The sequence below is a fragment of the Gobio gobio genome (genome assembly GCF_949357685.1).
Source record: "Gobio gobio genome assembly, chromosome: 13".
Classification (NCBI taxonomy): Eukaryota; Metazoa; Chordata; class Actinopteri; order Cypriniformes; family Gobionidae; genus Gobio; species Gobio gobio.
The window spans coordinates 11138502-11155232 of record NC_137106.1 but is presented as its reverse complement, the minus strand read 5'-3'; the positions used below and the strand labels follow the sequence as shown (position 1 = coordinate 11155232).

General features: G+C 38.4%; 1 protein-coding gene and 1 long non-coding RNA gene across 3 annotated transcripts; one reads left to right on the top strand and one right to left on the bottom strand.

Moving 5' to 3' along the window:
• Nucleotides 1-6880: 6880 nt before the first annotated feature.
• On the bottom strand, nucleotides 6881-11113 carry LOC307135679. Its single transcript, XR_013817702.1, has 3 exons — nucleotides 10429-11113; nucleotides 9550-9654; nucleotides 6881-8593 (listed from the first exon to the last, which is right to left on the bottom strand). It is a non-coding gene; the product is annotated as an uncharacterized lncRNA (long non-coding RNA).
• Nucleotides 10912-16390, top strand: otx2b (orthodenticle homeobox 2b). 2 transcript variants are annotated; one of them, XM_079832247.1, is made up of 4 exons: nucleotides 10912-11334; nucleotides 13249-13477; nucleotides 14129-14280; nucleotides 14436-16390. In XM_079832247.1, exons 2-4 carry the CDS (start codon nucleotides 13381-13383, stop codon nucleotides 15054-15056), a joined length of 870 nt encoding a protein of 289 aa, XP_079688373.1. In that variant the 5' UTR covers nucleotides 10912-11334; nucleotides 13249-13380; the 3' UTR covers nucleotides 15057-16390. The 2 variants fall into 2 exon arrangements, with proteins under 2 accessions (XP_079688373.1, XP_079688372.1); XM_079832246.1 differs by having other exon boundaries at nucleotides 11313-11541; nucleotides 14436-16386.
• Nucleotides 16391-16731: the final 341 nt, after the last annotated feature.

Here is a 16731-nt window from a genome sequence, read left to right as displayed (position 1 = left end):
GACTGACAACCGTATTCTGTTGCTGTGTCAAAAGTCAAATAAAAAAAAGATATACACATTAACTTAAAACTGTGAAATTCAAAGCTTCAGTAGTTGTATTACTCACTTAATACTTTACAATTTACATCATGTACAATTAGTTTATCAAAAAACAACAACAACCCTATTTCAGTCGTAAAGGATGCCCAAGAAACAAAAATGCAATTTGACATAACATGGTATAAAAATAACATGCTATAAAAATGGGGTAAAGTCTGTCTATATCTAATTACTGGAGATAAATAATAAAGCATCCGCATACTAAAGATTAAAGCGTGCAGCCATTTTGGAGCTTGCGTTGACAATTAACCTTTCTCGCTTGGTGATTTGTAACACAAGCAAATCCTGTTATCAGCAAATATAGCACATGGCTCACACACACTCAACTCCAACCCCAAACAGCGGCGTAAGTGGTGTTTATGGTCTGTAACGAGAACAACAAAATAAACACTGGGTAGATTGCACCGGTACACACAGCCAAGCTGAGTGAGTGAGAGAGAGAGCGAAAGACTATTAGAGAGAGAGATTTCACAGCAACTGGCTACAAACTTGTTTTTTTTTTTTTTTTTTTTTTAAAGAAAAAGTCATTTCCAATCTTAATAGCACCACAGTATTTCATTAAAGACACTGAGAGCGGTTCTTAACTGAAGTATCATTGTGATCTAATGCACCGAAAGTCAGTCCTCATGTGACCCATGTGCTTCCACTGGGGCTGAACCTGTTATCCACAATGTCTACATCACACCCAAATTCCCAGTCTTTGGCAAGATTCCCACTCACATTGTGCCGAATCATGTGGGCCTGCTGCTGTTGCCATGGGGACATGGTAACCTTGCCTCAGACCTGGGGGTGGTGGAGAGATTGAGGTTGTCATCCCTGACAGTATGCAGAGCTGAAAATAATGGCGAGATGATGCATCAGATGATATCTCGGAACGAAACAATAGAGGAATGCACTGAACAATTACTGGCAGACGAGTTTGGGAAAGACGTCGTGGACTTGGCAAGTCAAAACCACAAACTGACAAACAGACAATGGCACTGACAAGCACAAGCAGGCAATAACAGAAAAAAAACAAGATGCAAAACACATACGAGTAGCACTTCAGTTGTAAACTTGACCTGTTGACTCCTCCCTGGGAACGACTGAGGTCTACAGGGAGATGTTGACATGTGACAAGATTTCTTGCACTATTCATCTCAATCTCTGATATTATTTCCGCACTTTTATCTGCTACAGATTAAATTTGTTGAAAAATCTACACTGTATCCTTAAACTAAATTAACGTCAAGTTCATAGAGTGCTTTAAATACAACCTACCCCACTAGTGAATATTGAAACTACTCACATTTTGTACATTCATTTATTTGTTAAAAAACCCCACTTTATTTTAAGGTGATATATCCAAACCCTAACTGTAACTTTATAGTAAGTACATGTAGTTAATATTACCAAGTACTTATGTGAGTAAGTACAATGTAACTACGTCACCACGTCACCTTAAAATAAACTGTAACCAAAAAAACCTTTATACATCCGATATAAATCCCCATCACCGTTTCGCCAACTTACCACATTTTAATTTAAGCATTTTAAAGGTAAATAAATAATAGGACAAATATTACTCTAAAACAACAAACATGAGAATTATACAGTTAAAAGGAAGTCCTACAGGTTTTGAACAACATTAGAGTGAGTAAATAATGACCGAATTTTCATTTTGCGTTGAACTTTCATTTAGAGAGTAAACAAATCCTGGTTACCGCAGTCACCCACTCATTTACTATGAGGGAAACAAAGACAGACATCTTGTTGAGCGCACATTTGCAGATTTATAAAACAAATCTGCAATATATATAAATCCAATCGAGATTTGACATTTGATGTGGACTCCTGACATGACTTAACCCTGTAAAACCTAACATAAGAAATAATAGTCTGTTTGCAAATGTGTGTTCTTCTCTTTTTTTTTTGTTATTAAGAATCATATTTGATACAGGCTTTTATGGCTCATTTTATTCAGAGGCCCAAACTGAGCAAAAATTTGTCATTTGGAATCTGCGTATCAAATATCATACAGTAGGTTTAAGACGTGTTCTTTTTTGACCAATAAGAATAACTGAATGGTGTGGTATTGTGACTTCACAGTCATCCACACTAAACACACCATCAGGCACAGTGAGCCGAGCTTATGGAGTGATCAGTCAGTCTCTCACACTACAGAGGTTGCTCTGATGGGGCGAATCAGTTTGGGTCTGGGCCATACAGTTGGGTGGGGGTTGGAAGTGGGGGGGGGGTTGTTGGCAAGGTGAGGTTGGGAGGCTCCAGTTGGTCCACTGGAGGCTGGCTGACTGATGGGCAGAGGGGGGGACATAGCCAGTCTGGCCTGGGCAAGGAGGAGAGGCTGGTGGGAATGGCGGAGGGGTGCTGGACCCTGGCCCAGAGTGGTGACTGCCTGTCTGTCCAGGCGCTGGGCCACTCCAGCCTGCTTCCCCAGGCTCCTACCCCTGAGTGGGCATTTCAAAGGGATATGCCTGCCCTCTCTCTTTCAATCACACTTTTGCCCTTGCTCTCTTTCCCTCCTTTCCCTTGCTTTTTCACCGACGTGTTCCTTCACTTATGCTCTTCTTACCACTCTCGCATATCTGCCCTCTCTAATTCATCTCCATGTAGACATAAAGGTTATTTAATGGCATTTAGGGTTCTACGAAGAACCTTTAACAGAACATTTCCATTACACAACAGGTTCTTACGATTCACTCTAAGACAACACGTGGTTCACTGAAAGGTTCTTCGGGGAACCCAGAATGTTCCGTCTATCTTTGGTATTGCAGTGAAAAACCTCCTTTTGGAATCTTTATTTTTTAAGAGTGTGGTAATTGATTCGCCAATCACAAATGACACATACCGCACGAATACGTCCTGCTGTGCTTTGTTGGACTTTTCCTGTGCAATAACCTTCCCGGTCTGTTTGATTTCGGCCGATTCATCAGACTCTGAGCAGTCGCACTGTGGGGCAGAAAGCTAGAAAGAGAGAGGTATAGAGTGGAGAGGAGGAGGGATGGAGTTGTACCGCTACACTGGACCCATCTGCCCGATGTCTTCCCCTGCTGCGGAGCATGATGTTGCTCCATGACTCGATGGCTCCACCATGGTGCTGACCATTATGCTGCTGCTTTATTGAACTGTGCCCCAGAAGCTCCACAGCAGAGACCACATTGATTTCAAAGCAACTGAGCTCTTCCCCATCGCCACATTTGTAGATGGAATGTCATTTTATATGCTTATGACTCCATAGGAGTCACGTTAGATAAAATCATACAATACAATATTAATGAAAAACATTTTCGTAAAAAGACAAAGGTCTTCTATTCAACAAAATCCAATATCATTTGAGACAAATTTATTAAACAACACTCTTATTAAAAGAAAAGATAAAATAGTTTAATATTGTTGCATTTTCATCATGTATGAGGGCATGTGAAATTATTTTTAAACAACAAAAACTACGGCTCTTCTCAATAAAAGATAAAAATACACCTACACAAGGTTTTGAAGATTTTTAAAATGCATTTTTAGCAAGTCTTGGTCGCAATCATAGCATCATTAGACTATAATATTCAGCATGTTAATTGCATGTTTTTTTTATTATTATTACAATAACCACAGAGAAGGGTGACGCTTTTTATATTTTAATAGCATTTTATTCAAAAACATTACTCAAAGCTATATATATATATATAATTTAGACCTCAAAATTATTAGTTTGCATTTTTGCTTTCAAGACAAATTACATTAAAGCGACAGTAAATACATCAAGCTGCAATTGATTTGACTGCTCTATTTTTCTATGGAGCTTCTGTCAGTTCCTGAGCTACCTATCCACCACCTCCCCTGCCAACAATTAATGTGACTCGTCCACACCCTCTGTCCGCTCCTCGTCTCCCACCTGGCATTTTCCGGGCAGTAGGTCTAGTGAAATTCCTGCATCCCTATTGCCAGCCGCAAGGCGGTAACCACTGGGGTTTCTGAGAGTGTTCCCACCCCCAGCACACACACAGTCAATCGCGCACACACACACGCATGCACACAAACACATATCCCGTTCTGTCCCAGTCTGCAACTCTGGCAGACTCTACATTCTTTTCAGCAGTATTGGTACCCCATAGTAACCAGGAGAGCGGCGAGTGGTGACCTGTCATGTTAATGTCCCAAAAAAAAACAAATTTTTACTAAAATATGTCCAGTTCAATGCAACATATAGGCTACAATCAAGTGCCAAATATTTCCTCAATTTAAATATCTAGAAACTCTACATGTAAAATTAGATATAAACATCTTTCCTTTCAGATCTACAGAAGATAAGACTAACAACCTTTTTTTTTAAATGTTTATTTATATAATTTTACATTTATTTCTACTTTTTTTGTTTCTCAGTAGTAAATTTACAATTTATTTATGCCAAAATAATCCAATGTACTGTTAAAAGAGCAGTTTGGCGATCAGAATCTAGGCGCTGTTTTATCACTGGAGGGGAGTTTTAGGTGACAGTTTGTGAACTTTTTATAAGCACATACACAAGCACACACACAGACGGGTCTTGTGTTTACTCTCCTAATTGGAGGGGAGGGTTCCAGTTGACAGACAAGCCCTTAGAGATACACAAAAAAAACCAGCTGCCAGCCTGTGGCTGGAAGGGTAGTTGACTACAGGCTGGAGCCGGGACAAGAACACGGCAGGAACGTGAAGAGAACGTAATGGAAACATCCAACTGACAGAATTATGAGAGGAGTCCCAACAGACAGCCTCCACTTCCCCAAAAGAGATATGAACAGTTGAGAGGGACTGGCATTAAAAAAAAAGAAAATAAGTGTAAGATTTTCAGAAGACTAAAAATATATATGTGCATAAAACCCGATGAAATATGTTTAGGGAGAGAGATGTGTGTGAACTGGCAGTGTGTAAGACAGCAAGACGGTACAATTTGGAGGCTGAGTATTGGTGTATGAACAAGAGTGCCAGAATGTCACTCAAAACAAAGTGGGGTTTGGACGGGGCACATGCAAGGAATGCTCACCCCATATGGGGGCTCGTCCTCGACTCGCATGCCTTTCAAACTGGGTGCGGGGTTAATTATATCACATAATTAAAGACTCAATAATGTTAACATGCATATTTGAGGATAGGTGCAAATATTTGGCTTGGGGACAAAATAACATAATTATGTCACTTCTTAAAGGGATAGTTACCCCCAAAAAATGAAAATTCTGTCATCACTTACGCACCTAAAAAATGTCACCTCTTAAAAGGATAGTTCAGCCAAAAAAAACCCCGAAAAATTCATAATCAAATACTCACCTTCGTGTTGTTCCAAATGTATGACTTTTTCCTCTTAAAATATTATATGTTTATATGTAATATAAAAATGTTTCTGGCCATTTTCCAAAATATCTTCCATTGAAGAAAGTCATATCATGAGAATGTGTAAATCCAACACGATCACATGAGACTGCGTATCAATAGTACGAGTGTGCAATGTCGTGGAATGTATACGCCAAAATGAGTGCGCATCATATGCACGCGAAAAACTGCGTAGCATATCCACATTGCACACTCTTATTATTTCTACGCATTTTCGGGTGATCGGACTGGTAAATCAGGGGTGGGGAACGTTGATCCTGGAGGGCCAGTCTCTTGCAGAGTTTAGCTCCAACCCTAATCAAGCACACCTGAAGGTGGTCAAGGTCTTCAGGATTACTAAAGTTACAGACAGGCGAGTGGTTTTTTTCAGGGTTGGAGCTAAACTCTGCAAGAGAGTGGCCCTCCAGGATCAACGTTCCCCACCCCTGGTGGAAATGACGGTGAACTGTTCATTTAATTAGACTACTTCTGTGTCACAAAACCATAATAATCCGAAATTTGTATTGAACGTTTCAATAAGAGCCAGATTGTTGGATCATTGATCCTTTAATGTCCATTTTACTCGTGTTTGCAGCACTGCGAGTCTAAAAGTGATGCATAAACAGACACACCTTTACCCGGAAGGCAAGATAGAAAGGAAAAATATGGCCACGATCTTAAATAGCCATTGCTTGTGCCTGTTTGGTGAATTTATTATGGGGATTTCACAGGCAACCTCACAATAGAACATTTCCTAAATGTGATCTTAGGGCCTTGCAGACTACAAGAAAGACATCCAAGCATTCACCACATAAAGCCTGAATAAATCCGACCCTCTCAGTTCCTGTGCCTTTGAACTCTGAGAGAAGTGAAGCCCACACTGCAGGGCAGGATCCACCGTTCTCCACACACCTCACGCCAGTCAGAAAACATACTACATCTTTTTTGCTTTATAATAATGCACTGAATGGAGTTATCGTCAATCGTTTGAGAATGTTCGTATGAAAGAATTGCACCGCAAATTCTTTGAAGATCTGTATTCGTAGATCTTTCACCGAGTTCACCTTGAGGGTCTTTGTATTGTGTGTGCGTGTGTGTAAGAAAAAGTGAGAGAGCAAGAGTGTAGAGAGAAAAGCATGTTTATGCATGACTGAAAGAACGTTTAGTGTCCCCTTGTGTGTACTTGTTTGTCCTTGTCAGTATGGTGGAGGGCTTACTTTGCCTCATATTGATGACTTGAAGGGAAGAATCAGTTTTAATTGAATCCATTTGTTTGCCGCTTGGCCCCTGTGTAAACAGCAGACAAACAATTACAGTAGTGATTAATAACCGTTAAATATTTCCAGAAGACACTAAATGCATCATACATATGCACAGAATTGTGCCCTGGTTTGTGCCTTTTTTTCTGCTCTAGTGAGAAGTTCTAGAGCACACTTATGTACAACAAACTTGATGTACTTTATTTGGTAACCCTTTATTTTACAGTGTACTTGATGCATGTGTTACATGTACTTTCTATAGTAATAACAGTAAATTCAACTAAACCCTAACCTTATATTAAGTACATGTTGTATTGTTATTACTCAGTACTTAAATATATAATTACACTGTAACAATAAAGTGTAAGCCTTTATTTTACTGTCATTGTTACATAATATGTTACATGTAGTTACTATAATAACTAAATTACATGCAACTAAACCTAACCCTATAGTATGTACTAATATTACCTAAATTATAAGGTAACATTTTTGGTAACACTTTATTTTTCTGTGTCATTGTTACATATGTAACGTAGTTACTAGTAACTATAAATTGTGTATAATTACACGCAACTAACCTTAAACAAAACCTATAGTAAGTACATGTATTTAATTATTATTACTCAGTACTTACATTTTGGTTACACGTTGCATGTACTTACCTACAGTAATAACAGTAAAGAATGCATAATTATATGCACCTAACCCTGTCGTAAGTACAAATAGTTAATTAATATATGCATAATTACACTGTAACACGGACACATTAAAATAAAGTGTAACCACCTTTGGTAACACTTTATTTTACAGTGTCCTTGTTACACGTTACATGTAGTTACTGTAGTAATAACTATTAATGATGCATAATTACATGCAACTAACCCTAACCCTGTAGTAAGTACATGTAGTTAATTAATATTACTCCGTACTTAAAATGTATAATTCCACTGTAAAAAGGACACCTTAAAATAAAGTGTAAGCACCATTTTTTAAGGTTCTTGCTACAGTGTAATTACGCGTTTAAGTGCTGAGTAATAATAATTAAGTATAGGGTTAGTCATTTATAGTTATTACTATATTAAAGTGTTACCAAAACTTGCATTTGAGGGAAAAAAAAGCATCTTGCTTTAGAATAAAGTGCATATATTACAGGGGGGAAAAGTAAACATAATTATACATAGACGTATTTTAAAATGGGATTTTGTACAATATTGTTGCAGCATGAGTGACTGTACAGAGGAATTTTAATGTGCTTTCTCTCTTTCTCTTTATCCCTAGTCTCTATGTAGATTGCTGTAACCTTAGTGATCTCCTGAAATACTGTGCAATCATCCTCCGTTTCCCCCACCCTTCCGATCTGACATCCTTATTTTCTCGGACCGTGACGCGTAACATTTAACCCCATTTAAGTTTCCTGTACCTTACGGGAAGATGTGGCACACGGGAAATTATGAATGTCAATAAAGATCAAACGAGCTCTTTTATTCATAGTAATTACGTTGTGCAAATATACCTTCACATTCAAGTGTTCCTCTCATCAAAAGAAAAAAGACTCTGTTATCGCATTTAAACACTGTCACAATTATGTCAAATCAGAAACATTTGGGGGAATATTATAGCAGGTTCATCATGCTAAATGATGTCCATTCAAGCATATCTCTAATAACTAAACTCAACCTTGTGAAGAGAAAAACACAATGTATGTGACGCGGACAAGTCAAATCGAGCAATTTTAGTGTCATAATTGAAAAAGCTACTAAAGATGTTCTAAGCTTCATAAACTGTGAAGAAACTGATCCACTCCTACTGTGCTCCTCCAAACATGCACACAAGATAACATCAGATAATGTCCACTTTGCTTTTGCCCACCAGAGCTTGCAAAACATTGGGACCTGCAGGGGAGACAGAGAGAGAGATTAGAGGTGCTCGTATTTGAATGGTTTACTTCTATACTTTTAACATTTTTCTTTGTTTAATAATAATAATGGATCGGTGCTATTGTTAATAATAAAATAATAATATTATTACAATTATAGACATTGTATTTTTCATTATCTGTTTTAGTAGGGTCATTGTAAATGTACTATTAAGTAAAAAAAAAAAAAAGGTAACGTCGTAGCAAATTACTAGATATTGATGCATGCTCGACATTATAACTGAAATAAGCGTTTATGATTGGAGCTCGCCACTCAAGCAAAGTGGAGATTAAAGGGAAAGGGTGTCATTTACTGGGATTGCGCTGTTGTGGCCACGGGCGCGAACACGCATTGCTCTTTTTCACTTTGACAAACCACAATTCCTTTAAAGATGAGAGTTCCCTCCGGACGCGAGGCGTTTAGAATTTGATAAATAATTTAGCAGTTTAAACAGCGAGAGGCAACGCTGGGCGAGATCCCAGCGATAAAGGCACGCGGGATGGTGATGGAGGATGAAACGTCGTTTATTTATCATTGCGCGTTGCTAAATAAATTACACAGTGCGCTTTAATATAACGAGAAACACACCGGCCGCGTATAAACAACTGCAGAAGGGAACTTTTCAAGTGCCCGATCCTTTTTAAACTTAAATGAAAAACCGCAACCAAAAAAAAATTATATTTATCCATGTTTTGTTTTTTTTGAATGCTCTCTACAATTATAATTTGGTTAATCCTCGACGTGTAGCGACCTGCAGTTTTCGCCCAAATTTGATCTCAATCAAATTAGTTTAAAAGAGAAACGGCGGTAATTTTTCATTCACTTTCCAACACAAAGAACTTCAGAAGCGCTTGCAGTGAAAGCCATTGTTTATAGATTTTCACAACCGTGCGTGGCAGGTGGATGTGGGGAAATATTAACAGGTAAATCACCAGGATATAATGGTGGCTGTCATCATCCCATTCCACAATAGCAGGTGCACAACCGAAGCTTTCCATCGCGTCTTCAAGTGTAAAAGTTTTTTTTTCTTTCTGCATCTGTAACACAGTGAAAGATCACACTCGATTAATGCAATGACATTCCTAGATCTGCATATGAAAGAACGTGTCTTTGATAAACACATTATGGATAGATTCTAAATGGAATGGAACAGTAGACTTTTTTTTATTCTCTTTGCGTTTACGTACTCAATAGTGGCATTATTTAGTGCAAGTGTAATGTAAAATGAAGGGTCATCTTGAAAAATAATAATAATTATTATTATTATCATATTATCACTATAGATAGTGTTGTTTCTATAATTTAATTGTAGGGTACTAAACAGGACAATGCTCTAACCTTAACTTATATATATATATATATATATATATATATATATATATATATATATATATATATATATATATATATATATATATATATATATATATATATATATATATATATATATATATATATATATATATATATATATATATAAATATAAAACATGACCAACATTTGCTATAGTTTATACTCCAATAATATCAAACAAAATGTTAGTTATATTTAAACTGAAAAAGGATTACAACGTATAGGCTAGGCTACGGATCCTATTACAATTTTGTATTTGAAATTCAACAACAACGATTAAAAAAAACTGCATAATCATAAATATGTATGTGTATTTATATCAATAAATTATTTAATTTAGAATAAAAGTCGAATGTCATTTAAACAGAAGTGTCCTGGATTAACTGACTTTTTTTTTTTTTTTTTAATAGCATGCGTTAATAAATAACAATGATCTTTGTTATGAATATGTTGCTCACCGCGTTGTTCATTTGTCCGCGCGTCTCGAGTCACTCGGGTGCTTGTCAGGTTCTCCACTTCTCAGGATGTCTTCAAATGTAGGCTACAGACTTAAAGCTGTTATGATACTGTCGGCTTTCCTCCCACACAGAAGAATCCCGATAGACATTTCTCGAAGTGGATATTGGCAACGTGTTGTTTGAAACATTTTAAAAGGTACCCAATTCACCTCCTCGTTGCGCCACTCCACACTGGTTTCTCGTGTATTCTACATGTCTTATAAAAGGCCTTAATCTAGCCCCATGGCAATGCGATGCACTCATCTCTTGATACGTTTGGGTATATCAGCTTGAGCACTTGCAGTTTGAGCGTCATGTGGACGAGAGGACAGTTTTAAGGAATTAAGTCCCCGTAAATCCCTCCAGCTACGCAACAGAAAGGCGAGAAGCGTCCGTATTCAACATTTGTTTTCTGTCATATTTATAAGAACAATGAAAGACTGAGTCTGCAGTTTTCTCTCATGATTAATAATCCTGCCTGAAATGATTACTAGTATATTTGCAACTTTTTTTGGTGTGGTATACAAACTATAGCGCACGTTCACTAGGGGCCACCGCAGCTCAAATATAATGATTTCAAGCAGATTGCAGTGTAACTACTAAGAAATGAATTCTCTTTCCACTTTATGAGTTAATGTTACAACATAAAATTACATTCCGATGACTCTCCGAGATGAGAATGTGCTCCGCGAGGGCCTCGCTCTCATTGGCTGGAGAGTTTGCATCAAAAAGTAGCTGTCGACATTTGTTTCCCTGCAAAGGGCCCTGCGAGAGACACAGACTCCAGTCCTGAGCTCTTCATTGGCCAGCGTGCTGTACAAATCAGACTCCAGCAACTTCAACCCAGAAGAGCAGCGAATCATAACCGTATGTGCTTAATCTCTCTAAACCATTCTATCCTTTCTTCGTGTTTAGCTGTAGACGCTTCATCATTCAGAACTCATTTGCTTCACGGTTTGATGAAAAGGATTTTATCTTGATGCCTTGAATATTTTTTTTCTAACGATTTAGACGTACTATATTTGCTATCGGACATAAAACTTTACCGGACTTCGAATTGAATCCAGTTATTCAGTAAGTACAGCCCGCTTTGTGCAGTCGTGCATGTGCAATTTTATGAATGCATATTATGCATTATTTATGACAGTATTATTATTATTATTATTATTATCGTCGTTGTTGTGCTACCGCTACGTAAATTAATATTTCTGGGGGGGTTTTATGGGCCAAACGTATTTTAATAGCGCCACACAAGTAGCCTATGTTTAATGTGATCCTTAATTAAAAAATAAAAATAGAAAATCGATATTAACCGATACATATTTTGACTTGTGGTTAAACGCGGTTTCACAATTTTCATTTTCAAAAGTTAATTTAAATCTACGTCTACTGTAAGTAGGCTAACTGGTTGATTTTGTATGTGTGTGTGTGTGTGTGTGCTCGTTTCAACAGTTTGAGTGCATTAGATAAGTAATAAGCAAACAAAGAGAGATCATTCTGCACACTTGTCTTATTTCTGATTAATAGCCTACAGATACACACACTCGCTATTTCCCTCTGTCTTGCACAAGTAAAAATCTGATGCTTATAGTCTAAATACTTTTTTATTATTTCAGTAGTTTGTTCTGTGTCTTATCAGAGACGACGTTGCGTTGAAGTGTCTGAGTGTGTATGTGTGCGCGAGCGCGCACGCGTGTGATTTTTATTGTAGTCATGCACAGAATCAATGAGGCCAAACGTTCAGCTGAAAAGGTAGCGTCCAGTAATTAGGGGAGCGCGTGCCACACGGATTATCTCGTTAATTTATCAACAACAACATTTATCATAATTAATTCTTGGATGAGGTAATTACTATCGAGCGGCTGTGCAACTGGTAGACGAGGACTGTTTTAAGTGACAGATTGAGGGGCGAAACCGTTGGATTAAAAAAAAAACTTTTCTGCATAATAAGGCTAAAGTTTTTGTTTAATAACATCATCATTTATTCAGAAATAATTGTGCTTTGGATGGTGCTGAGCTTCAGATAATTTGAAAACCCAATAGCCAATTATTAAAAAGCAAAAACAAAAAAAAAAACGTTTCATTTGGCCCTTTCATTCTCTTAATTTATTTTTTAATAAACTATTATCTAAACTAATATATATCTACATCAGCTAAACAAACACAATCCACAGAGGAACAAATGTTTAATGGAACATCAATAAAGTTGGGCGTATTTCTTATACACTCCTTTCTGCACAGGTCGTTTCTGGAAAATACTACAGTTATAATTATACTTTTATAATACTGTTCTGACTGATATGACTAAGGAAAGGAGGAGGCTACTTTTGTCATCGTTACTTTTGTCCTCTCCATTGGAGCTTTTGTTATCAGCATTAGTTATCAGGCTAACAGTGGCCTTTGTTTCCACCAATAGCTCCCAATCAATGCTCTTATGCCTGAGACAATTAGCCGGGTTCCTATGCAAATTGCGTTTCTGGCTTGTGTGCACATTTGAACGACTGAGTTTGGTCTTTGTGAAGACTTGTTGCAATTAATAGATGTTACTTTTTGGGGTTGGTGGGGAGAGGGGAGGAAGGGGAGGGACGGGGGGCGTTTGTCGAGATGAGCTTCGTTCATCTCATGAGGACAGCTGGAGGTCTGGAGCGGCTTTAAGAGCACGTTGCGGTGTGGACGTGCTTTATTCGCCTATAAGTCATCGCAGCTAGAGGAACCCGCGGTTCTATCAAATGACAATTACGTGAACATCTTTTTCTATCCTTGTGATTTTTTTGAAAACAGGGTTTTTTGGTTTCACATCCACTGCTGAAGACGTAAACAGGCTAGAAGCTGAATTTCAGAAAAGAGACGGAAGGAGCCGGTGTCCAGCTTTCCACATTTTCTCCAACTTTACCCCCCACAACCATCTTTAGCATGATGTCGTATCTCAAGCAACCACCTTACACGGTCAACGGGCTAAGTTTAACTACCTCCGGTATGGACCTTCTGCACCCTTCCGTTGGTTACCCAGGTGAGACAAGCTTCCGACTAAACCACTTGGTGTAAAATGCGACTTACGACTTGAAGGCTTAAACATACTTTGAATGTGGATTCAGGGATTATAGTAACAGTTTTTCCCGTATGTGCATACATGTAAATAGTAGGCCTGGCTATTTGATTTTCTGCGCTGGTTGCATATGCTTGCATCTAATTACACTTTCAACGTTTATTATTTTACAAATGTGTGATTATTATAAATGTTGAACTATTCAGTCAAGTTCACAACCTTTTGTAATCTAATTTTTAGATTATTTGGCAAATTGTAATAATTAAAAAACTTATAAAACACAACTGGTTAATTAAAATAAAACGGCATCTGTTATTCTTATATTTATTCTCAAAAGTAGGCCTACATTGTTTTTTATACAACTGTACCAACAACAGCGGCTATCAGACGGGGGGAAAGTTTAAAGCATTCAAATATTGTATTTAAAAATCATTTTAAATGATTTTTTAAAATCTAATTACAATGATGTTCCAGATATAATAAAATTACAATTATGCTCCATATATAATATTTTGGTATCATGTATATATATTTATAACCTGCTTTTAAATGAAATCTATGCATGAAAGTTTTTCGGATGACCAACCGTGTGATGCATTTTTTTATTTAAAACAGCGACTCCTCGAAAGCAGAGGCGGGAAAGGACAACATTTACTAGAGCGCAACTAGATGTGCTGGAGGCTTTATTCGCCAAAACGCGCTACCCGGATATTTTCATGCGCGAGGAGGTGGCCTTGAAAATCAACTTACCTGAGTCCCGTGTACAGGTAAGCTACGAGTGCCTTATTTAAAAAAAATACATGGACATCTGTATGAACTATAATTATGTTGTGCAACATATAATTAGCATAGGTTGTGCTGTCCCATGAATTAAATTGGGTGACATTGTAAATGTTAATAAACCCTGTTTTTACCACGTCAGGTTTGGTTTAAAAACCGAAGGGCAAAGTGTCGCCAGCAGCAGCAACAACAACAAAACGGAGGCCAGAACAAGGTGCGACCTGCCAAAAAGAAGAGCTCTCCAGCGCGGGAAGCCAGTTCTGAGAGCGGGGCGAGTGGCCAGTTCACCCCGCCCTCCAGCACTTCTGTGCCGGCCGTCTCCACCACAACCGCGCCGGTGTCCATTTGGAGCCCGGCCTCCATCTCGCCGCTGTCAGACCCACTCTCTACCTCCTCCTCCTGCATGCAGCGATCGTACCCCATGACCTATACTCAAGCGTCTGGATACAGCCAGGGCTACGCTGGTTCCACGTCCTACTTTGGGGGCATGGACTGCGGCTCTTACTTGACGCCCATGCACCATCAGCTGACCGGGCCAGGATCCACCTTGAGCCCCATGAGCAGCAACGCAGTCACCAGTCACCTGAACCAGACTCCCGCGTCCCTTCCCACACAAGGTTACGGTGCCTCGGGGCTCGGCTTCAACTCCGCCGCGGATTGCTTGGATTATAAGGACCAAGCGTCCTCGTGGAAACTGAACTTTAATGCTGATTGCTTGGATTACAAAGACCAGACTTCCTCCTGGAAATTCCAGGTGTTGTGAAACTAACAAACCGTCTGCCATTCTGTCCAATCAACACACTAAAATAGCATAAATAAACGTTGTAGACCTGCCATTCTTCCAAAAACAGAAGTGTTCCGTGACGCGCGAACTCTCCGAGATGGATGGCTTGCATTGTGCCCGACAGCGCTTTTGAAGTTTGTCTTTGACATGAAATATCTATTTGAGCTACGTGCACAGTATTTGAAGGGTGGCGAGTGCGTATAAACATAGGCCATCTGACCACAACCTGTTGTTTAAGGTATACAGGGAATCAAAGTGAATTTGTAATAGCCTAAGTTATAGGTCAAAGCCACGGAACAAATCCTTACACAAGAAAAGAGAAAAAACTACACGGCAAAAGGAGCCAATCTTTTGCTTAAGTGCTTGGAATGGGCAGGCTTTCTCTAAGCCTCTTACGGCACGCCGACCTATTTCAATGTTGGCAAGACGAGAGACACTTCCATCAGGAGGATGATAGAGAGAGAGAGAGGATGTGTGCGAGTGCGTGTGTACGTGTGCGTGCATGTGTGCTGAACGCCCCCGTGGCGACCTGGATGCACTACTTTATTTAAGAAAAGGTGTTTATAAGGAATCAATATGTAGTTTTTAAAAGACAATCAGTGTGTGTCTTATATAAATGGTACATTTGTGTTTTTTTATCTGTGCTAGCCTTCGAAACTGTGATCTGTTGTAACTGTATGCAATTTGTGAGCTCCGTCGCATCTGCGAAGACTCGGCTGTGATTTTAATAGATTTTAAAGTTTTTTTTCTTTGAGAAAACACGACGGTAAATAAGAATAGTCACATGATTACTATTGGACTAAGACAAACAATCTCGAAAATACTTGGGACTCAAGAGAATGTGTAAGAAAGGAAATGTCTGTCCCCGTTCATTGATCTCCATTGGTCATAACTGATATATGCCACACACATGTCTGGAGTGGTAATGTGGTCCCGCCACAGAAATATGAATAAACAATTTAAAATCTGACACGATATTTAAAGTTATTAAGTCTGGACGAGTTATTAAAATGTATTCTGAATTTTATGTGTGTGTTTGTGTTTTGTAGGTTAGCTACAATTGCTTGAAATCAATAGGTTATAAAAGGTGTTTATAAAGACGATTTATTGCTAGAAATAAAATTAACTGAAACGCCAAATTTTCTTGAGCGACAATGATGATTTATCAGGAAAGTGCCAAACTGTGGCGTGTGCATTAACAATAATCATTTAAAAGCTGTTAATTATTTCACAACGGATTTTATCCCAATTTCAAACTGAAATGGTGAAAAGAGCAACTCCCGTGCATCCACAATAAATATTAATGGCTATCTCCTGGTTGATTGATTTACAAGAAGTTGTCTCTCTCTCAACTCCACGATGTATTCCAATTAATTTTATAATATGCATCTCAACAAGTGGTTTATTTGGCTTTGATAAGGTTTGAGCCTACTCAGAAACTTAAATCAAATGTAAAAGTTGAAAAGCCCTGTATGTGTCTTGTAATTTGGCTTTTTAAGATCAGGACACTTAAAGAAAATGTATCTGTGGCCTGAGCAAATTTTAATTATTTCTCATTTTCCCTGCCGGGTTTCCGGCCCTTTCGTTTTAAGAGTCACGGCACCAGGAATGCGTGGCTTGGGAAAGTCGCGCTAATCCGCGCCTCAAAGACCAG